The sequence below is a fragment of the Lemur catta genome, chromosome 17 (assembly GCF_020740605.2).
Source record: "Lemur catta isolate mLemCat1 chromosome 17, mLemCat1.pri, whole genome shotgun sequence".
Lineage (NCBI taxonomy): Eukaryota > Metazoa > Chordata > Mammalia > Primates > Lemuridae > Lemur > Lemur catta.
The window spans coordinates 35,691,104-35,714,744 of record NC_059144.1 but is presented as its reverse complement, the minus strand read 5'-3'; the positions used below and the strand labels follow the sequence as shown (position 1 = coordinate 35,714,744).

The 23,641-nt window shown below is 35.4% G+C and overlaps 1 protein-coding gene across 3 annotated transcripts; it reads left to right on the top strand.

The window, feature by feature from the left end:
* Positions 1-2,399: 2,399 nt before the first annotated feature.
* On the top strand, positions 2,400-16,056 carry FLRT3 (fibronectin leucine rich transmembrane protein 3). Of its 3 annotated transcripts, none has more exons than XM_045529592.1 (3): positions 2,410-2,661; positions 10,769-10,967; positions 12,509-16,056. In XM_045529592.1, exon 3 carries the CDS (start codon positions 12,561-12,563, stop codon positions 14,508-14,510), a length of 1,950 nt encoding a protein of 649 aa, XP_045385548.1. In that variant the 5' UTR covers positions 2,410-2,661; positions 10,769-10,967; positions 12,509-12,560; the 3' UTR covers positions 14,511-16,056. The 3 variants fall into 3 exon arrangements, with proteins under 3 accessions (XP_045385549.1, XP_045385548.1, XP_045385550.1); XM_045529594.1 differs by having other exon boundaries at positions 2,435-2,661; positions 10,769-11,524; XM_045529593.1 differs by lacking the exon at positions 10,769-10,967 and having other exon boundaries at positions 2,400-2,661.
* The last annotated feature ends 7,585 nt before the right edge of the window (positions 16,057-23,641 follow it).

The window sequence follows — 23,641 nt, the reverse complement described above, 5'->3', positions numbered from 1 at the left end:
ATAAACTCCAAGAGATTAAGTAATTTGTGGCAAAGCCAATATGAACCCCAGGTATGCTAGACTCTGAAGCCCATGTTCTTGAACATTAGACTACACTGGTTCCTCCACACTGACCTGAGATCTTCCTGCTGTGAGAATTCAATTCCTCCCTTCTTATCACAGCCTGCAAGGCTTCATGCTGAAAATTGCGACCCTCCCTTCCCCTTTAACCAGGACAGTCATCTCTTATTGTAACTAATAGCCCTCAGGAAACAAAGGAGGAAAGCAATCTGAAGTAACTCATGGTAACTTCTAATGTTTCCAGAGATGGTACACACTATTTCAAACTGGGCATATATTATTATACGTTCTCCTTCAACTAGCAGCATTTCAGGCAATTGATAAGAGCAAAAAGCGAAAAAATATGGAGGCAGCAAGAAAGTATGCATTTTTGGACAGGGCAGGATGACAGGAATTCTATTAAGAGTTTACCTCCAAAGTCAGCACCTCTAGTATAGATTGCATTTTTCACAATTTTTTTCCTTTTTCTACATTTTAATACACAATTTAAAAGGCAAAAAAAGCAATACATAATCAGCATTCAATAAATTCTAGCTGTCTTTATTTGCCATGTGATGAAACCAAAGCCCAGAGGAGTAATATGAAGTCATATAACAAGTGGCAGCCTGGGAAGGGTAACCTCAGAACTTCCAAATCCCAGGCCAGTACACTTTCTTTTTGATACCAATATCTAAAACCCAAATATCCCATTTATCTTTCTTTGCTGTTTAAGACCTGCCTGAATGAAAACAAAACTGACTAACTATGGATATAAACCCACAGGAATTTGGCCAGGCAAAAATTTCCTTTGCAAATAGAACCAATTCCAATCTGAAAATGGCTTCTAGAAATAATTATTTCATAAAATAATTTAATCCATGTGTTTGTTTTACAGCAACAGAAAAGAATCTACCCTTTCTTAAGAGACTGTATGTTACCCCCACCTCCCTTTCCTCCAAAAATTCAACAGCTGCATCTCAAATTGGCTTTTCAAAAGACATTAGAATTCTAAGACTCTCAGATTAATGGATCTGTCCTCTGAGGCCCCCAAAAGTGCAATCATAGAACAATAGGGGTAAGTACACCTCTTATCAAGCGTTCACTTTCTACTTTGATATCATCTCTTCTTGGAGGGGACCTCAGAAAGTCAAACTGCTATCAATCAAGCATATAAATAGATAAACTAAATGAATCTAATGAAGAGACCACAATCAAATACTCCTTGGAATGACAATTAGCTGGTCTCCTTCAGAAACATTCAGGGAAACCTTAAAAAAAAACATAGGAAAAAAGTCATGTACCTCTAAGAATAAAGCAAATAAAGATATAAATTTAAGAAAATTGTCCTCCAGGTAAATATAAACGCAAAATTCTCCTAGCAACATTAGAAAGTGAAATATATTTACTTAGTGGAAAACTTATGGACCCAAAGCAATTATTTAACCAAACAGCAGAAACCTGTCTATGAAAACCATAATTTGAAAATAAAAGTCTATAATTCTGTTAAGTAGGCATAGAAATTTATAATCTCTGTTTTACAATTATCTAGTATTTATTCATGTACCTAAATTAAAATAATTTTAATCTAGGCAAAATCACCCTGGAAGATTTTTTGTAAGACATTTATTTCTAAACCCATGCTCAGGGCAGCAAAAACATATAGAAAGGAAAATATTTTATGTAATTCTTTTTAAATGTTATATTGGGGGATCCTTAAATAATAAATAATCTAAAATCTACTAAGGTCTAAAGAAAATGGACAAATAATGGAAGCATGTTAAACATACTTTCATTGTCTAAAACATATATAGAACAATAACTTACTCTTTACCTCCAAAAGAACTGTTTACTTCAATTTTTTAACCATTTCGCATTCCTGTTCCCCTTGCCCTAAATGAATCAGTGATATATTTATTTGTACCTGCTTTCTATTCATGTGTTGCAGAAATATTCACAATTGGGGTTACTGGGCTACATCTTCCATAATTGTAGCATTATTTTAACCAGTCAATAATAAAAATAATTTTATTTTGGTTAACTTCTTTTCAACACAGATGGCTTAGAAATAAAAAGAAACATGTGTTTTTCTATTGTGATCTTAAAAATATCCTTCTGACATGCTTGAATTTTTTTTTATAAGTGTGCTTACCACTACCTTGTTGTATAGTAAACTTTAGAAAATGTTGAGATTCCAAAGAGCTGCCTACAAACCAAATGGCATCCTAGCTTTGGCAGGCTGAGCGCCTCATTTCGGCTTCTCTCACCCCCTCTAGCGTTTGCAAAGCTCATCTGTCTGATTATCCAGTTACCTCACTGAACAAGAGCTTGCCTAAGTCCTGCCCATCTATGACATCACCCCGTTCTTCAACCACTGCGAGGTGAAGCTTTAAACTTCAGACTTGGAGGTGGGCTGTGTGCAGTAAACTGGAATGCTCTCCGTCGCGCACTCCTCAGTGCAGGAGTGATCTGAAGCAGGACAAGCTCAGCCTGCAGCTGCCGTTGGCTTTGTGTGGACTGGACGCAGAGCTTGGGAAAGGGGGGAGGGTTATTGCTCCAATCCACAGTCAATGGAATTACAGCTATAGCGGCAGTGTATATAGGATTGCTTTTCTCGTCTTCCTGGTAAGTGTTTTCCATATTTTTTCTTATGATTGTCCCAGAAAGTTTGCTTGGTTTTACTCTCTAGAAAGAAATGACTTGGTACTATGAGGAATCCAAATAGGAACGTTTGTTCTGTCACCAGCACAAGCAATATATGTGCGTGCAAGCTAGCAAAGAAAAATTTGACTATATAGCCAAATGCAAGAAGTTTCCTAAAACCTTCTTTCATTTTTTAAAAATAATAAATGGATATTTTCTGTCAGAACTAATTGCTATTTGAAAAGAGCCTTATGGAGAATAGCAAGTTGGAAAGTTAAATGTTAAAGAATACAAGGCAGATTCTTCACAGATGGAAAAGCTGAAGGTCTTGCTAACTTGGTGTGTACTGTATGTGTGGTATGATCACCAATTGCTGTTTTTACAACTGTGAAGGAAAATCAATAATCCCTCAGCCCATGAGTACGCAGTACATGAAAAGCATACATCTCGCTCACAGCTAGCCAAGCTACTCCTGGAGACTTATGTGCCTCTGTAAAGGATTAACAGCTACACCTAGATTTTAAAGCTTGCACTGCTATCCTGCCGGAGCTGCTTCAAGCATTTCAGGCTTGCAAATCTCAACTAGTAAATTCAACTAAGAGGGGGAAGACTCTCTTCCAAAGCATATTCCCTCTTCAGTAGAAAGCCCAAATCCATTGCTTAGGCAAGTGTAGTATGTGACTAGCATAGTAAATGGCTAAGTCTACTCAGAAAAACTAACAAAGCTCATCCTGGAAGCTATGCCTGATGTGTGCAGCGACTTTGGGGTGGCAGGGGGAAAAAATAAATGAGTAGAGCTCTCGTCAAGTGGGATATGCAGAGTATCTATTCTTTGCAACTTATAACAGGAAAATTTTACATTGGAAGAAATGCATTTATACTGCAAAGCTTGTAAAGTAGATAAATCTTCTCAAAAAAATTTTTTCCATTGAATTAGGTCTGAAATAAAATGGTTGCATAGAGGTGAAGAGTGCAACAGGCCCATATTTTCTCACCATCTGGAGGGTTAGTTTCCATTTATTTATTTAGAATTAAAAAGAAAAAAAAACGTTGATATTTTTCAATTATAGAACCTGTTTTACTATTTAGTTATTTTAAATTTTCTTAATAAATCTGTTTTAAAATGCACATGTACATTATCTTATTAGCCTGATACAACATGAATAAAATCACTAGAAAAGTGCTTCAGCTGCAGCAACGCCTTTCATTTATTCCTAACTGCATAAGAATATTCTGACCAGCATAAACATAAAGAATGCATTTGTCTGTTTTCAGGTAGAATCACTTATACCTGACCCAAAGTGACAGATGACTGATACCTCTTTTGAAACAAGAAAGAAATTAATCCTTTAAAAGTACCACGATAATGTTAATATTACAACTACTGCAAATATTAATAACTATATGCCAGGTTTTAATCATGAGAAGAGATTAAATCTGAGACATACCACTTAGTTTGGACACATATACACACACATACATATATCTATTTATTGGCCTGAAATAAAAACAGGATTACAAAGACGTGATTGCATGTATTTAACTAAAATAATTAGTTTACTTTTTTTAATAGAGTACTGCCAAAACACATCAAGTCTAAGGATCAGCAAAAATATTAATGAATAAACATAATGAATTCATTAATGTTGTATTCCTGTATAACTATCTATCAGTTATTAATTGGGTTTTCATTTCTCTGTACCCCCCCTTAAATCAATTATAGTTACATTCAAAATGCCCAATTAAACATTTCCTAAACATAACGTTTGTGAAATACATAATTGGCAGCAAATAAAGTTTTTACAAAAAGGAGAAAAACAGTAAGAAAATTTATCATAACTAAATGTGGCAGCAAAATAGAAGATATGTTTCTTTTGCTTTCAAGTGTTAATTAAAGAGCCTCCAATTCTATCAAAACTTTTTCAGAGCTAAATGAAGCAGTGTGAAATAAATTTGGTTGAAATCTTGTGGCTGTCAGACTTTGTTAGCAAGCTATTAATTATCTTTACCCCAGTTTCTTCTCTAGACTATATTGCCCAATCAAATAGAAACTCCAATTATGCTCAGCATCTCCTGCCTAGGGACACAGACCCTAATGAACACTCAGTCTCTCCAGATGAAAAATACAATAATCAGCTTTAAACATGCAAGTGCACTGCAGACAGATTTTTTCTGTGCTTTTCTTGGCCACACATCTTAAGACTTCCTCCTCTTTCTGGATTATTTTGACAATTTTTAACCCTATAAAAATCAGTAGCAGGGTATTTGCTTTGTCTTAATATTATATAAATATTTCTTCTTTCTTTTTATTTTTGATACACTGTTATACCAATATTAAATTAATCTGGTCATTAGAAAATATTTCGTTTAAAGCTGCCATTTCACTCAATTTTCAACTTCCCCCTTTTTTAAGGTGGGTGGGCTGCATAACAAAGAATGTGATCAATGGCAAGATCCAAAGCTAATAATAATTCTGAGTAAACTCCATTATATGTTCCTTTATTCAAAGGAGTTTATTTAAAAAGCATTATAAATAATTGTTTAAAGTCAAATGAAGACCACCATAAATGAAGTTAACTAGGGAAATAAGATTCTGTAAATTTTTCAAAGGCCATAATTTCTCCCCTCCTTCTTTCCTCATCTCCCCCTTTTCCCCCTGCCCCCCACCTTTTGCCCCAGAGGCCTTCACTGTTCTCAACGGGAGGCTTTGTTGTAATTAAACCAGAGAAAAACCGGCCAGCAGCAGCCAACGTCTGACTTGCGGCTTCTGAAAGCAGCGTTCTGGTAGAGCGCACCACCCCCCAGCGGGCAAAAACTCTACAGTAAATCTCTCCGCGATATTAATCCGCAAAACTGCATTTTCTCTTAAGAGCATAAAAAGAGATGTTTCTTAACTCCAGCATTCCACCATTTCAAAAATTTACCAAAAGTCAACAAATGGATTTCCAACAGAGAGATAGTTTGTAAAATGTCTTTTGAAGAAGCCTTCTTCCTTTTAAGAACTAAAAAGGTATATACATTTCAGAAAGCATTTTCCAGTTTCAAAACACAGGGCAACATCATTTAATTTGGTTAAATACCACACTAAAGACAGTTTTGAAAGCCATGTTTATATTGGATAAGAAAGGACTTTGATTTATCTATATACAAGAATCCCAGCGAAAACAGATTTTAAATAGAAAAGAAATAAAACATAATTTAAGTAATAGCTAAAGCTTTGTTTTGCATACGCATAATCTCTTTCCTACCCTAAAATCAAGTGTTAAAAATGTATAACAAGCTCTCTCCAGGTATTAGTCTGTTTAAATGAGAGGAGGGAGAAATTGCTCTCACTTGATGAGACAATGACAGCTTTTGTTCTTTATTCTTTCACTTTACATGTGCACAAGTTACCGTGGCAACTTTGAAGAGAACCCACAGACCACATTTGGTTAAACACCATTTTTTAAAGTGTGCCACTGGACTGTGGATTGATCAGTTTATGTGTTGTTCATTATTTTCCTCTTCGTCTGATTTAAGTAATACCTACTTGGACATGAAAAAGCAATATGTTTTATGATTTTAGAGAGTCTCACTAACCAGCACAGTGCCTGCCACACACTTAAATATTAGAAATTTGAAGCATATCAACCAAATTGTACTCACACACTTAAAAAGGAATTTCAATTTTGTAATGAGAAAATGTTTGTGGTTTAAAAGAAGTAAGCATACTTTTCACAATTGCTCAAAAGTCAGCACAAACTTAAAGCATGCCCCTTGCCCCAAGCTCTCTGCTACTCACCTTCACCACCTCTAAATTAATATCCTAGTCATTCTTACAAGTCTTGGTTGTCTAATTCATTTAGTCTGGGTTTAATATCATAAAAGGAAGCAGCATTCACTATGATGAAAGATAATATCCCAGTTTGTCTTTTTGTTTTAAGGATGCTCGATTTAACTTTACAAGCCAAAATAAAGCAGAATTTGATTCACTTATCATAAACCTATAGAGGAAAAGAGCTATTAATAGAAAAGGAGAAAGTAAAAATCCTTAGCTTTGGAAATTTTATCCCCTATTTTCCATAAATGAAACAAAACCTTCTTAAGGCTAGAAAATAGTCTGGATAAAACCAAGTATGAAAAGGCAGACTTGCTTCTCTGCCTCTCAGCAAACCCTTCAGACTTCATGACTCTCAAGAGGAGAGTTAGAGGTCCTTCTGCTTGCCTGGCATTAAACAAAAGAATTGGAACTTTCCTGAAATCTGATGATCGTGGAAAATTTAACCACCAGACAGGCTGCTTAGAAAGCATTTTGCTGTCACTATCAACTAACCTGATGTACTCCAGTTTTTCAGTTTAACCATATATGTAGTTTATTTGAATTAGCATTTGTTGTTGCAAAGACTTAGCATTCACAGGTTGTTCATTTTCTTGGGCTTTCTAGCAGCAATTTAAGCCTTCATAAATAAATTACTTCCTAATATTCCAGATTATGATTGTATAAATTCCACTTTACCTAGAAATATTCACAAAGCTGAATAAATTTGATTAAGCATCTGCTTTTCTTCAAAGTTTTAACTCAAAATAATACAACTAGCTTGGATTAAAAGTTCTACATGTCTTTTGAGCTTTAGATTTAATATTTTTTAAAAGTTCCCAGCATGAAGAAATCATTCTGTGAGAGAAATCATTAAAAAGAAGCTAAAATCCCAAAACCTTATACTGGAATTAGGATTTTTTTAAATGAGTAATGATCGAACAAGTCAAATCAAAATCAATTTAAATCTAAGATGGCAAATAAAGCATTTAGGAAGTTAGCACTACTATCATATAACTTCATCTTAATTTAAGTGATATTCTCAAAATATGAGACATACTTTCTCATCTCAAACATTCCCACCTCCAAAATACTGTAGTAGCAAGGAAGGAACGAATCATATAAACATGTAGATTGCCTCAAGTTCTTGATTTTATTTAAATGCCAGTTTTCTATTCAGGTACAACTTCTTAAGTTATATTAGTTTTCCTAAAATATCTCAAAACGATAGCATCCTTATCTATTTACATGTTTTCTTGGGCATATCATGAAAATAAATTGGAGGCTTTTCAGACTTGATGATTACATTATAAATGCAAAAAAAAATCCACAGTTTTATTTATGAAAAGAAACTGAATAGAAGGATCCCTATTAAAAATTTGATTCACCAGTAAAGTGATTATGTTTTCTTCTTTTTTCAACAATTTTAAGTGCTATATACTTAAGTAATGATTCCATTAAAAAATAATTTTAAAACATTGCATTAAGTAACCAGGGCCCCCTTTATGTTTTTCCCCCAAGTTACCCCATTAACAACATTTTTCTTAAAGATCGATTCCTTTTTGTTCAGAAGTAATGGCCTCTTTCAGGCCTATGCAGACAGAAAGCCTCTGAAGTCAGTATTGTGGAAACCTGGCCACAGTGTCCATGCTGGTGGGAGTCATTTTTCTTTTCATCATTCATATTAAACTGCAATGTCTCTATGTGAGTGAATATGTAGATCCAGCTCAGAAAGGGGGAATTTAAGCATGGGGGTAGAATCGCTTATTTTTGGAGAGATCATTACAGCCTTTAATATGCCAAAAACAAAACCAAAAAAAAACTGTTTAGCGCTATATTTTCAAATATAAAGGGGAAGGAGAAGATATAAAATAAAACACAGTGAAACATGAATGGAACTGTTTTGAGTTTATGGGAGTAGGGGCATGTGAGAGGAGCTATAAGCGTTATCTTCATTTCTGAAAGAGTATCCTTCTCTCCTAAGAAACCTGTTTGATGTTTTTGCCTTTTGTTTTAATGCAATTTGGGGAGAAGAGAATGACATTTTCCAAGAACTTAATGAGATTTAAGGCTTTCTGTTAATCCCACATTATTACCACTATTGTATGAATGGCAAATGTGAGTTTGCATATCAAACAGCAGAGGAAGCAGTTTCACAAATGTAAAACAGGTAAAATAAACAAATTAATCCTCCTTTTCACACCAATTTTAGAATTTTTTATTCTTTCTCTGGGTTAAAAATGTGAAAATCAATACATATTCTTAGAGCCTGATTAGGTGAAATGTATATATAGTTCAGATACAAGATAAGAGGCAGTTATTTTATGTCTGGCTGTCATTATGATCATCACCTTGGACACAGGATGGTCTGACCTGACTCAGGGAATAATCAATTTTTAAATCCCCATTCAGCAGATTCATCATCTCAGCTTTAAAGTATGTCTTGCCTCACCTGTATCCCTGGAATATGAGAAATGTTCAACTATTAGTAACATTTTAAGCAGGTCCTCACTTTTTATTTTTATAATGGTTTTTAATTAGTTTCTCATGCAATTTAACAAAATTGTTTTCTAAACTTAAATTAACCACATTATTTTGTATGTTGAATAATTTTCAAGCTTAAAAAACATTTATAGCAGATTTTTTTTAAAGTAACTTTGAAATTTCAACAGCTTGATTTTCCATTTTCAAACACTGAGAAAGCAACAGTTTTCAAGAGAATATACTATTGAAATTCAACAATAATGAGCAAAGCCCTAAAGGCATCACAGTTAAACCTCACATTAAATAATAAATCATTTAAACTTTCCTCTGTGGGTACTTTGCAATATTCACTCGACTCCTTTATCCATCTGCTAACTTCTATTTTTGTTTGAAGTTGCCTAAATAATAAATTATATGTGTCTATAATTTTTTAAGTTTTCTTTCATTAATACAGTCTGTGACAGCATTGGTATCTAGTTGGCAATCTTAAAGAAACTGAATTTTCGAGGAGAACCAGAAACACAAATTATGGCCTTATTTAACATACACTTTCAATAGAGTATTTGAATTATGGAACAGATGCTATCCTTGTTGGACACTAGGTAATAATAACTGGGGGAAAAGCAAATTGCTACTACTTTAGTCCTTAATTTCAGGGTCAAACATTTCCATGATATCCAAATGTCCCCTACATGTATAGAAAGTACCTGAGTGGGTAACCCTGCATAACTGATTCTGATAGTACTCACCTCTCCCGAACTCCTTAAAAATCTTCATGCATATTAAATGGGCAAAGCAGTCAACATTAAAATCAGTCTCATCTCTTAGTCAAGCCAAAAGTCTTCTTTCAGAAATGCAAAATGAACTTACTGGAAATTGGCATGTTCATGTCTGAACCTAGAGAGAAATGCCCCATCAGATTTTGATATGCTTTCCTCATGGTCATTACAAGGAGATGGATTGAAATAATAATGTCCTTTCTATTCCAAATACAGATTTTTCAAGTTGAGTGTGCTAAAAGAAAATTTCAATAGTATTCTCCAGAAAAACGAAATATAACTTGAACTTCTATGCCACTTTTGGGGCAAGAACACCTGAGTGCCTAGAGTTCCAAGATCATCAAGTAGTCCTTAGATGCACCCCTAAAAAGGAAGATGATGGTGTCCACATTGGGCAATTGGGAAAACTGAGACTTGCAGGAGGAAACAAACTAGGCACTGAGCAAATCAAAAGAAAAGCTTTAAAGCAAAGTCTTCTCAATTCCTTAAACAGTTTAAGCTGTGGATTGTGTAACATTGTAAAACCACGTTCAGAAATGTCTAAAAATTACCTTAGCATTTCTGTCAAAAATAACCTTGTTATGTATTTGCTCACCTCCCTGCCATGTACTTGTTTTCTTTTTTTTTTTTTAAACATGTCATCGTTTTATGCCTATGATTTAAAATTAAACTTCCAAAGATTGGTCTGTATTTGGAAAGGCATAGAAGGGGTTCACAGCCTCTTGGATGAAGCTTTGCTTCTCTGTTTAATTCAAATTGACAACAATCTAGTTGTTTAATTCAAAGTGACAACAATCAGTTAACGCTAGAAATTATCTGTTTGATGACAGTCTCAACTGCTGGCTCCTACTTCCTTTATAGAGTAAAATGGGAAGCCTAAAAACAAAGAGGTCAACCTATCCCTTTCTACCAACTACTATTATGAAAAATGTGTTGCTTAAAGAAAGAATTGAAGTTAAATCTCTAGGAAATTTCTCTAGTATGTTACAGTTCATTATTAATAGTTCATTAAAACCTTTTACTTTCACAGGAGATGCTCAGTCCCAGTATATTTTAAGGAAGAAAAATATAAAGGAAATTTAGTATACTTCCTTTTCTTTCCATGAAGAATATTTGAATTATTTCCTATTGCTCTTAAAAGAGAATACCTGTTCTTGTATAACGTGACTGCACCAGAAATTCTGAGAAAGCAGCAAGAAGCAAAGCTGGAAATAGCTATTTCACAGCAGGTAATCATACATCAGGATGTAGCTACTGTACAAAGTTTATATTTGGATAATCCTGGATGGGAATAAAGGTAGGGGGTAACTGCCTGAAAAACCTATTACTATACAGGCCTTAGCATCATGAATGGCTTTCTTCATGAGGATCTGAAGTTACTATCTCTGACCACATTGCACAGAAGAGCCAATAAGAATTTCAAAGAGGGCAATTTCCACTAAGGGAATTAAGCTACACAAAAGGAACCTTCACACAGAAACTCTATCAGAAAGAAAAAAAAAATACATAGGAAGCCATGTGTCCTACATAGTTAACAGGAAGCTGAATTGTTTCTGGCCCCCACTTTAATGAGCTTGCCCACCATGCTGAACCGCAGCTGGAATGTTCATTGACAGCAGCAAGCCTGATCTGGAGGTGTATGCCGCATAGGATTACTTGAATAAACAGTGAAGAACATTTCCAAGGACTAAACAAAAAGTTTGTAAGTCCCAGCCCCTCACCAGGAAAATAATATATGTGCATTGGATATTCACCCACGCAAAATTTACTGACATCGTTCAATAAGGTAGGAAAATATTAAAAGTATTTTCTTTTCATGCCTAAAATTATAAAGGCTGATTAACACTTAAAAGTACAGAAGAGATTATATTACACAATAGATTGGTATAAATCTATACTTCTCTAGCCATGGGAAAAGTTGAATCATGTTCTAGGTTAGAATTTGAAGAAATATAAATGCACTGTGAAAACATGTTATGAGATAAAAAATGATAAAAGATGTGGATAAAGTCATTAAACCATGTAGTATGAAACATAACAAAATGGAAAGAGAGAAGAAAGACATAGTTTAACATGAAATGGAATTTTCCACTTAGACTAGCTAGATGTATTAGCTATGCAATTCTTTCTCAAAAGTAAATGAAAGATTCCTTCTCATTGTCTTGCTAGAAATATCTTTTAAACAATGTCTAATATCAACAGTCAAATCAAATTATTGGCTTTACTGAGATTGAGGATCTCAAGATGTGTGCAACTATTTTTGAATAGTAAGAGAATAGTTTTTTTTTTACTACTCATTTCTATACCTGTGTAGTCCCTTTGCCAAATAAGAAACAGACATAAAAATTTGTTTTTGAAGAAGAATAAAAATTATCTTTAAATATAACAAATCATATTCCTCTGTGTCAAGTATTATGAATATTAAGAAAAAATTAGAAATTTGATAAGCTTGGTCAGTGACTGTTATAAGATTGATATCAAGTATAATAAAAATAATTTAGACTACTCAATAAAACTGTAATTATATTTAACATTTCAAAATAAAATGGATTTAGGACACGGTACTTTCTAATTTATATACCAGAAACAGTTAAGGTAAAGAGATTATATGACTGTGTTCATTGTGAGCTAGCAATAAACCCTAAGCATGCCCCTCCCAAAATTAAAATATTAAAATTGATTATAGATATTTTAGTTTGCACATCTGTTTTAAAGACTATTTTCAATATGCCAGTCTGATTGTTTTCTTCTTTTACTCACTTCATTTTAGGGTTCTGAAGCAACGGAAGCTACCTTGTATAAAGACCTCAACACTGCTGACCATGATCAGCCCAGCCTGGAGCATCTTCCTCATCGGGACTAAAATTGGGCTGTTCCTTCAAGTGGCACCTCTGTCAGTTATGGCTAAATCCTGTCCATCTGTGTGTCGCTGTGATGCGGGTTTCATTTACTGTAACGATCGCTCTCTGACATCCATTCCAACAGGAATACCAGAGGATGCTACAACTCTCTACCTTCAGAACAACCAAATAAATAATGCTGGGATTCCTTCAGATTTGAAAAACTTGCTGAAAGTAGAAAGAATATTCCTATACCACAACAGTTTAGATGAATTTCCTACCAACCTTCCAAAGTATGTAAAAGAGCTACATTTGCAAGAAAATAACATAAGGACTATCACTTATGATTCACTTTCAAAAATTCCATATCTGGAAGAATTACACTTAGATGACAACTCTGTCTCTGCTGTTAGCATTGAAGAGGGAGCATTCCGAGACAGCAACTATCTCCGACTGCTTTTTCTGTCCCGTAACCACCTTAGCACAATTCCCTGGGGTTTGCCCAGGACTATAGAGGAACTACGCTTGGATGATAATCGAATATCTACTATTTCATCACCATCTCTTCAAGGTCTCACTAGCCTAAAACGCCTGGTTTTAGATGGAAACCTGTTGAACAATCATGGTTTAGGTGACAAAGTTTTCTTCAACCTAGTTAACTTAACAGAACTGTCGCTGGTACGGAATTCTCTAACTGCTGCACCAGTAAACCTTCCAGGCACAAACCTGAGGAAGCTTTACCTTCAAGATAACCACATCAATCAGGTGCCCCCAAATGCTTTTTCTTACCTAAGGCAGCTGTATCGACTTGATATGTCCAATAATAACCTAAGTAATTTACCTCAGGGTATCTTTGATGATTTGGACAATATAACCCAACTGATTCTTCGAAACAACCCCTGGTATTGTGGGTGCAAGATGAAATGGGTACGTGACTGGTTACAATCACTACCTGTGAAGGTCAATGTGCGTGGGCTCATGTGCCAAGCCCCAGAAAAAGTTCGTGGGATGGCTATCAAGGACCTCAATGCAGAACTGTTTGATTGTAAAGACAGTGGGATTGTAAGCACCATTCAGATAACCACTGCAATACCCAATACAGTGTATCCTGCCCAAGGACAGTGGCCAGCTCCAGTGACCAAACAACCAGATATTAAGAACCCTAAGCTCACTAAGGATCAGCGAACCACAGGGAGTCCCTCAAGAAAAACAATTACAATTACTGTGAAGTCTGTCACCTCTGACACAATTCATATCTCTTGGAAACTTGCTCTACCCATGACTGCTTTAAGACTAAGTTGGCTTAAACTGGGCCATAGCCCAGCATTTGGATCTATAACAGAAACAATTGTGACAGGGGAACGCAGTGAATACTTGGTCACAGCCCTGGAGCCTGATTCACCCTATAAGGTATGCATGGTTCCCATGGAAACCAGTAACCTCTACCTATTTGATGAAACTCCTGTTTGTATTGAGACTGAAACTGCACCCCTTCGAATGTACAACCCTACAACCACCCTCAATCGAGAGCAAGAGAAAGAACCTTACAAAAACCCCAATTTACCTTTGGCTGCCATTATTGGTGGGGCTGTGGCCCTGGTGACCATTGCCCTTCTGGCCCTAGTGTGTTGGTATGTTCATAGGAATGGATCGCTCTTCTCAAGGAACTGTGCATACAGCAAAGGGAGGAGAAGAAAGGATGACTATGCAGAAGCTGGCACTAAGAAGGACAACTCTATCCTGGAAATCAGGGAGACTTCTTTTCAGATGTTACCAATAAGCAGTGAACCCATCTCGAAGGAGGAGTTTGTAATACACACCATATTTCCTCCTAATGGAATGAATCTGTACAAAAACAATCACAGTGAAAGCAGTAGTAACCGAAGTTACAGAGACAGTGGTATTCCAGACTCAGATCATTCACACTCATGATGCTGGAGGACCTGCAGCAGACTGTGTTTCAGGTGTTTTAAACCTAAAGAAGGTGATGGTAGGAACCCTGTTCTACTGCAAAACACTGGAAAAAAAGAGACTGAAAAAAGCAATGTACTGTACATTTGCCATATAATTTATATTTAAGAACTTTTTATTAAAAGTTTCAAATTTCAGGTTACTGCTGCGATTGATGTAGTGGAGATGCCTGAACACAATTCTATATTTTAGTATTTTTTAGTAATTTGTACTGTATTTTCCTTGCAAATATTGAAGTTATAAACCATTTACTTTGTGTTCTACTGAGTAAGATGACTTGTTGACTGTGAAAGTGAATTTTCTTGCTGTGTTGAACAATCAGGACTGCGTTCACATGAGATCCTTGTAGTATAAGCACAGGCCATTTTTCACTTTGGTATTAATAAAATGTAAAAAAAAATAACCTGGCTGAATGGCTGAATGAGAAAAATTAAATTTCAAAAAATAGTTATGAAATAATGTTCCAATTATTAAATTTGTATTATCCTAGTGGTATTCAATAAATCAAAATGTGAAGTAATGGGCAATATCAAACTTGCTGCATATCTCTATTTTTGCTCTAGGCAAATTAGATATTCTTAAGAAAGTTAAGCATATCTTCTGAACTGAGGACATCAGCTGGCATAAAAGGAGTGTGAAGTCTGTTGCAAAAGCCACTGTCAACAAAGCTTTGAGAACAAATGACTTCACAAAAACAATAATGTAAGTGTACTTCCAAGTTAGGGGGGAAATGTGTACTTATGAAAACATGAAAACTTAGACTTGTATAGTGTAATGAACACAAATACCAGAATTGCATTTTGGTTTTGCCTATACCTTCCTGATTTCTGAAAAGTAAATTTTGAACACAAAATTGTTAGTGTTTATGATGTTTTTATCATAAAGATGTCAAAGAGAAATCTTACACATATTAAAAATGTAGTGTAACTATCAGCAATTCCCCTCAACATTCCAGAGAAAGTAATATTTTAAGTAAGAGAGAATTTAAAAGAAAAATAATTACTAGAAATCAAATTTAGATCTGGTTTATGTGAAATGTTTTAACACTGTACATAAATGTTCAGTTTACTTTCACAATGATCAAGAATACTGCCCATTACTGTCACAGTTTCCAGATATTACATAATGAACTTGTAACATTTCTTTCTAGCTTCCTACTGAATTGTGAGCTATTACTTGTTTAAAAACCATATCACTTTTCAGTTGCCATGATTTTATTTTTTTTAACAAAAACCAAAGTGCATTGTACGCCCTTTGGCCAGTCTTGTATGTGCCTTGATCCAACGCTACATGTATTCAGCTTTTAAAACTCGACAAATTTTTCATACTTCCTTAAATATGAAAAATTATGGTCTTATTGCTGAATAAAACTTAAAAAAAAGTACAGATAATTGTGCTTGCTTTTTCGGGATTATGTTACTATCACTAAGTAGCAAATTGCCCAGCACATTAGTCCTAAACACCCCATGTATTTTTCTAGGCATAAAAATAAAAGTTGGCTACGAATAAAAGAATAAATAGCAATATCTTGAGGTTGTGTATCATTTTACTTTGAAGAGTTTAGTGTTTCATGTATAAATTCATTTCTTCTTATTCTACTTATTCACTCTATAGATGGAAAATGGTTGCAGGGTCTTCTCTCATGGGCACTGCTGCCATTGTTCTGTTACTTTTTAAGGTGGTCTTTGAAAACCTAATTCTTTTTAATAGCCTTTTGGTAGTAAAGTGAGTTGGCATCTGTGACACTGTGAAAAATATATTTGGCCTTTGACCCTGGCATACAACTCCTAAAATCCTTAGAATCTCCAAAGTGATGTCTTTTTGTATGCTAATGAGTTGACTGATGGCTGCCAGCTCCTAGGTTACTTCAGGATGGGGGCTGGTCACTGGAAAGACCAAGGCATGACTAGAGCCTGGGGACTTTGAGCCCACCTAACTTCAGGGGAGGGCAGAGGGGCTAAAGGTTAAGTTGATCACCAGTGGCCAATTTAATCAATAATGCCTACATAATAAAGCCTCCATAAAAACCCAAAAGGCCAGGGTTCAGAGAGCATATGGATAGCTGAACAAGTAGGGGTTCCTGTTGGGTAGCATGCTGGAGAGAGCATGGAAGTTCTTCATACCCCCACACCTCACCCTACACATCTCTTCATTTGTATCCTTTGTAATATCCTTTATAATAACTCAGTGATTGTGTTTCCTTGAATTGTGAGCCACTCTTAACATATTAATCAAACCCAAACAAGGGGTCATGGGAAGCCCAACTTGAAGCTAGTTGGTCAAAAGCTCCAGAGGCCCAGACTTGCAACTGGTGTCTGAAGGGGTGGGGGTGGGGTGACAGTCTTGTGAGACTGAGCCCCCAACCTATGGGAATTAATGCTGTCTCCAGGCAGACAGTGTCAGAATTGAACTGAATTAGAGGACTCCCAGCTGCTGTCTGCTGCAGAACTGATTGCTTGCTTGGTGTGTGGGGAGAATCCCTCATACATTTGGTCACAGAAATCTTACATGTTGATTGTTGTTGAGTAAGAGAATAGAAAAAACACTCTGAGTTTACTTTTCCACACACAACTTCAAAAGACTTTGAAATTTCAGATCTACCACTTGGTAAGTATGTACTTAAAACCAAACCACTTACCCTTCTTAGCTCAGTTTCCATACCTGGAAAATGGGGTAGTACCACTCACCTCACAGTGTTGTTTGTCAAGATTAAATAAGATGATGTGCATGAAAACTGTATAATGTTCTATAAAATATAAGTTACTAATAGTACGGTCAACAAAAGTCTGTCATGTGTTCCCAGAGATTTGTAGATATCACTGCTTCTACTGCTCTGACAAAGAGATATCTCCAACTGACTATGAAATCTTATTCATTATGCATATGTCACCTTCAAAATGTTTCCCAACACTTTCTCTTTTGACTTCCTGTTATGGAGGATGGTTGTCTTCTGGAAACAACTTAACAAAGACAAATGTGATTAACATTGAATGCGTGGAACATTTTCTAAAGGAAGTTTGACTTTGCTACTAGAGGTTTCGAGTAGTTCAAGTTATAGTTCTACCAAAAGTCAGGAAAAGGGCTAGATAGTTCCATAAAGTCTTATAAACCTGCGGATTATAACAAGCCAAAAATCAAGAGATTATATTGACATTTTCCAGTTAGTATACCTTTCATGAGTACGGAAAGTTTTATGTATGTTCTCATATACACCTTTTGATTATTTTACCTGGAATAAACCCAAAACATGTTTTATACCACCAAATACAAAGAGCACAAACGGGGTAAAAGTTTATTCTTTACCTAGGCTTGCTATGAAATCCAGATGCTTCACAAATATATGTATTTTTTTTCAGTAGGATATCAAGACCTTAAATACACTACATAAATTATACGTACATTTCCATATGTCCCAAACTAAATGTTCATAATTTTTACTGATGAAATTAAACTCCACATCAGGTACTAACAGAAAATTATAGGAAAAAAATATCAAATCCTAAATTTATAGCTTATAGATTCAACAAGAATACAACTGGGAAAGCTAGAAAAAAAAATTGAGGAAAAAATCATTCCCTTGCTGAATGTTTAACAAAAATCAAAAACTGTTTTTAGATGCAGCCACTTGTAACTGTATTAAATCACTGCACTTACTCTCATTCCCTATTAAATATAACACTGTGCTCTATCTTTCAGCAAGGCCAATTTATTAAAAGTATTCCCCTGTGCCAAAGGAACTAGTAAAAAACTCTGCTTTACTAACTACAGTTTCTGACTAAAACACATTTTATAGCTACATGCCAACATGACAGTTTTCATGTGGAATCCAAAGAACCTACATGCTCTAAACCACCTGAAGAGTGGGTGTTAAAGGAATGAATCCACCACTGAATTTAATATTAGCTCATCTGCTGCTGAAAACAGTAGTGGCATTTAAAATTCTAATTCCTTTCTCCTACTTAGTATGATTAGCAAATCTTAATTTAGCATAGTCTTGGAATTACAACTACTGTACTTTTTGTTTTGGGATTTCTGGTTAAATTAGCGGGAAAAAAAAAACTTCACATTTATCAATCACTTTCTTAAGAACTTCAAAGTTCTCTACAAATAGTCTTAACAAGCCAATGACCTTTCCTAAGTGTCCTTTATATTACAAATAGGAGAAGCCTTGCCTTCAAGAAGTGTGCTGTCCGGAGGTTGTAAGGGATAAACATATAATCTAAAGAAAGTTTACTGCTGTTGCAGTATAGAGGAACATGCAATAATTATATCTGTTTAGGTGGATCAAAGGAGACCTCATGAAGGACGTAAAATTAAGACCTGGTGTTAAACGGTAAAAAGGAATTTAAAGAGAAAGCAAGAAAAGCAGATACCAGCCATGGTGAAAATGGTGAAAAAAATTACAGAGATAGGAGAGTGGGCAATGCTTCTTAACCCTGGCTTTGGTCAGAATCATTTGGGGAGGTTTTTATTAAGATAACCAGGCCACAATATAGACTTACTAAATTAAAATCTCCCAGGTTAAGGCTGAGCATTTCTATTTTTTAAAATCCCAAAGGTGAGTCTGACGTGGTTGAGGATCACTGATTTAGGAGGTGTTTGGTTACGGTGAAATGCAGGGTCCTTGAAGGAGGTAAGACTGGAAGGTTTTTTTTTTTTTAATGTTAGGCTTTGTACTTTGTTGAATTCCAAGCTGAGAAGTCTGCATTCATATTCTTTGGCAATTATTTTTGAGCAGGTGTATAAACAATCAATGCACTTGAGGAACATTTTGTAGGAATAAAAAATATTGCCTTAAGAATGAATGAGGAGAAACTGGTAGCAAGAAGACAAGTTAGAAGGCTGAGCAGTATTCCAGAGGAAATAAGAGCCTGAATGGTGCATTGCCAATAGATTGTTTTTTTTTTTAAAAAAAGGGTCTAATTCAAAAGATATATTAATAGCAAAGAGTAGGATGTTGAAGATGAAGAAGATTTTAGATTTCCAGCTCAGTTAAGCAGAATGTTGGCAAGGCAATTAATAAAGATGGAAAACAATTGAAGAGAAGATTTCAGAGTGTTTTGTAAATACTGGGTTTGAATGGGTGACTATACGCACAGCACAGGTTCACATCTGCTAATTACTAATAGTATCCTCTTTAATTCTCCACAGTGACCCAATTAGGTTTGAAGTACTTTTATGTTATATTTCTGGAAATGTCTACAGGAGGTGAGAAATGACATCCTCAGCATCAGGGAAGGGAATCTATATCTAAGAGGTCATTATTGAAATTTAGAGGGCAGATAAGACAGGCAACAGAAAGTGAGCAGAGAGAGAAAAGAAATGCCAAAGGAACATCTATCCCTTGTAGGGGGAGAAGAGGGAGAGAAATCCAAAACAATGAAATAACAAACAAACAAACACACAGGAAGGGGGGGGGGTCATAGAGGAGGAAAAATAATCAAGGAAAGAAAATATTATAAAGCCAAGTAACTAAAAGTATTAACAAAGGATAATGTCAAGAATGTAATCAAGATAAATACATAGAAGAGGACACCACTGAATAGAGAAAAGGAAGAGACCCTCAGGGATTATGAAAGCAGTGTCTTCAGAATAATGAGGCAAAAGCCTGTAAGGTATCGACAGGCTAAGGTGAGAAGAAGAAAACAGAAACAATGATTAGGACTACTCTTTAAGAAATTAGAGGGTGAAGGAATCTTGGTGAATCCTATGCAGGAACATGATAGCTAAAAAGGAAGTAAATACCAGGGGGGAGATTTATTGACCTGAGTAATAAGATGGGGTATAGAGATAGGAATCTGCAATGAGGACAGGGAACATATTTAATAAGGGAAAAGAAAACTAAGATGCCCAAGAGGTGGGGTCCAAGTTATAGCTGTGACTCTAAGACCACTGAAGTTAAAGGCTGTGACTAAGAAGCTACAGTTTGCAAGAATCGGTAACAAGGAAAACAAAGTCACTGAGAGAGATGGAAAGGGTTGGTATGAAGGTAAGGTTTGCAATGCAAGTCCTAAGGAAGACAGGGAAATGTCCCAGAGATGAAGAGGATAGAGAAAATGATAGTATTAGGTGATGCAGATGCACAACACAAACTCCAAAAGAAAGGTTTCTAAGTAATGATGACAGAAACATAGATCTTTTAGGGTTAGGGAAAAATTTTTTGAGACTACCTACCTACGTTCCACAACCCTCCCCTCTGCTAGTTTCATTAAATAGTGGTAGTAAGAGATGGAGCAGGTAACAGGGAAGGTATCATTGTCAAGTAACAAATGTCAATTAATTCAAGGTTGTGGAAAGAGTGCTAAGAAAAATGTAAATCACATGGGAAATTGAAACCCAAAAGGAAAAGATTGGAATGAGCCCAGTAGAAGCAATTAGGAGACAGGCCAAATAGGAGGTCATTCTCTCGGGTGCAAAGGGACATGAAACAGGAAAGCAGAACAAGGAAGGGTGTTGTGCATGGGATTCTAACATATGACCACACATGAAAAGGTTGCTGTGCATGATAGGTCAGTGGAAACTCCTATTCTAAATAGTACAGACATCATGAACAAATGAAAAAGAAGAACTATAATAACCAAATTAACTTTGCTCTATTCTTTGAACATCAAAACAGAATTAACTCCAACTTTATCTCAAAATACGCACTGAAGAATTATTTCTACCTATGCAAACTTTCACCACAAGTATCATAGGATTCCAGGCAAAGGGGTAAGCAAATCACATTATGTACCTCTTTCACTCCCTACTCCCATTTCATTTTTATATTATATGGGTAAAATGAGATTAGAAATGAAGTTTAGGGCTGCCTTCAAAGTTTTTTTTCTTTTTTAAGAGATTTCAAAAGGAAGCGTGCACCAACTTGAATAAAGGCGATTAAAAAAAAAAGGAAGCATGCAGCCACAGGGGTGTGGAAGTTAAGGATAATGGGATTTTACAGACTGATTGTGTGCACACATAAAAGCAGTGCTTCTTTTTCAATGACAGCTGGCTGAAGTGGAGGCAGGGTAGTCTAGGCAATTACCACCCAAAGCAATTACCCTGTTGAATGTACATTGGGGCTCTGATAATTACGACATTACAAAGCTGAGGCTAGTTCATATCAATGTTCCATTAAAAAGCATGGAATCACTGCTGGAATTCCGTGTTTCAATTTCCTTGCAATGGGGACCAATGTTAATGTACATACCCAATAAAGACTAGGTAAAACAAAAGTCTAACAAAATTCTCTCTTTTCAAAGTATGTTCTATAGATATTAGTGATGTCTTACACATACAGTGGGCTTATTAAGTGCCTGATGATTATGTTACTCCTGCTGCCTATCCTACCATTTGTTGAGGACTTTGTCAAGCACAGTGCTAAGTATATTACGTATTTGAATCTCATTTAATTCACACACTAACTTTACAGATATGAATTATTATCCTTATTTTTCAGATGAGCAAATCAAGACTTTGAACAGTCACAGAGATTTGTTATTCATTCACCCATTAACAATGATGTATTGAGTATCTACTCAATAACTGTGCTTGGGGCTGGGTCTACAGCAGTAAACCAAAAAGACATGGAAATTATAGTTGGGGGAGGGCAGGAATTCAGATATTAAACAAAAGCCAAATGAATATAAAATGAAAAATTGTGACAGGTGCCATGAAAGAGAAAAACATGGTGCTATGAATAAGCATAAAAAGGTGGTAAGAGAAAACCTAAGACCTGAGGGGTAAAGAGTCAGCCATGTGAAGAGTAAGATGGAAAGTGTTCTGAGCACGGAAAACAGGATATGTTAAAAGTTTCAAATAGGAAATCAGCTTAGTATGTTTAAGGATTGAAAGGATGTCAGGTGGCTCATGCTCTGTGAGCAACACATAGGTGAGATCAGCAAGGTAGGCCTGATTAAGGGGTCTGGACTTCATTTTAGTGTAAGGGAAAGCTAATGGAGGGTTTTTAACAGGGTAGGGATGGTAAGAGGGGAGGAGGGGGAGGAGGAGGAGGAGGAGGAGATTGTGTGGGGATCAGACTGTCAGATTTCAATTGTAATGTCACTCCAGCTACTGTATGGAGAAAAACTAGTAGCATGGAACAGGATGATGATAATGAGTAGAAAGAGGTGAAAAGATGCTCAATATATTAAAGCTATAATGAAATCCTTCTTAAAGTTGTGCAGTTAGCAAAGAGTGAAATAAGAATTCTGTCTGCTCCTGAAGCTTGAGTTCTTAACCACTCTTAAATAAATAGTGAGCAGAAACACTTCTTTGGTCACTTTATAAAAAATCGGAGTAGAGGAAAAAAATTATTTCCTTTTACTAACAGCTAGAAGACTTTTCAGATTAAATCTCAAAATGTTTAATGGTGCAAATGTGACTTTTTCTTCCAAGACTTAGAGCCCTGTGATGCTGAATGATAACTTCTGGTCATCAATAGTCAATGACCACAAACTACCCTGAGAGTAACACTTCTCTTTCTTGTAGCTTTCAATAAATTTATAGTCAGAGTTGGCAGACAAATCTTAAGGTCTGGGTTCACTACAACACCTTTCATGATCCCACTGTGTCTTCCAAGAGCCACAGTATACAGAATGGAAGTGCCAATCACTGAAGCTTTTCCCAGACTTTGTGCTCAATTTGAGACATGTAATTCATGAGAGTACTACTGCTTAGTTCACAAAGATAAAGAAGGCCAAGTATATTTAATGGTTTTTTCAATAATCTTTTTAAAAAATTAATCTTCGAATTATTGAAATGCTTTATTTAAAGTATGCTTACTAGACATACATAAAGACAGGTATTAGAAATCTATATTTACTCCATGCTTTTAGCCAATGTGTCATAGAATCTTAGAGCTAGAAGAGATTTCATCAATTTTGGTGATATATATTAACCATTAAATTTTTAAAAATCCCACCATTGTTTTAAAACAATACAAAAATTTGAAAAAAAAAGTTTGTAGTTGAACTGTAACAAGTTTACAGTTTTTTAAAAATACATAATGGGAAAACATGTAGCTACTCTATGACTCACAATATGTTTCTAGCTACTGGGTTAACTACTAGCTCACAGTATTTACAAGAGTTAAATGCTACTTTTATTGTCAT

Coding starts and splice junctions, on each gene's coding strand:
- FLRT3 (XM_045529593.1), top strand. CDS start 12,561: ATGATCAGCCCAGCCTGGAGCATCTTCCTCATCGGGACTAAAATTGGG.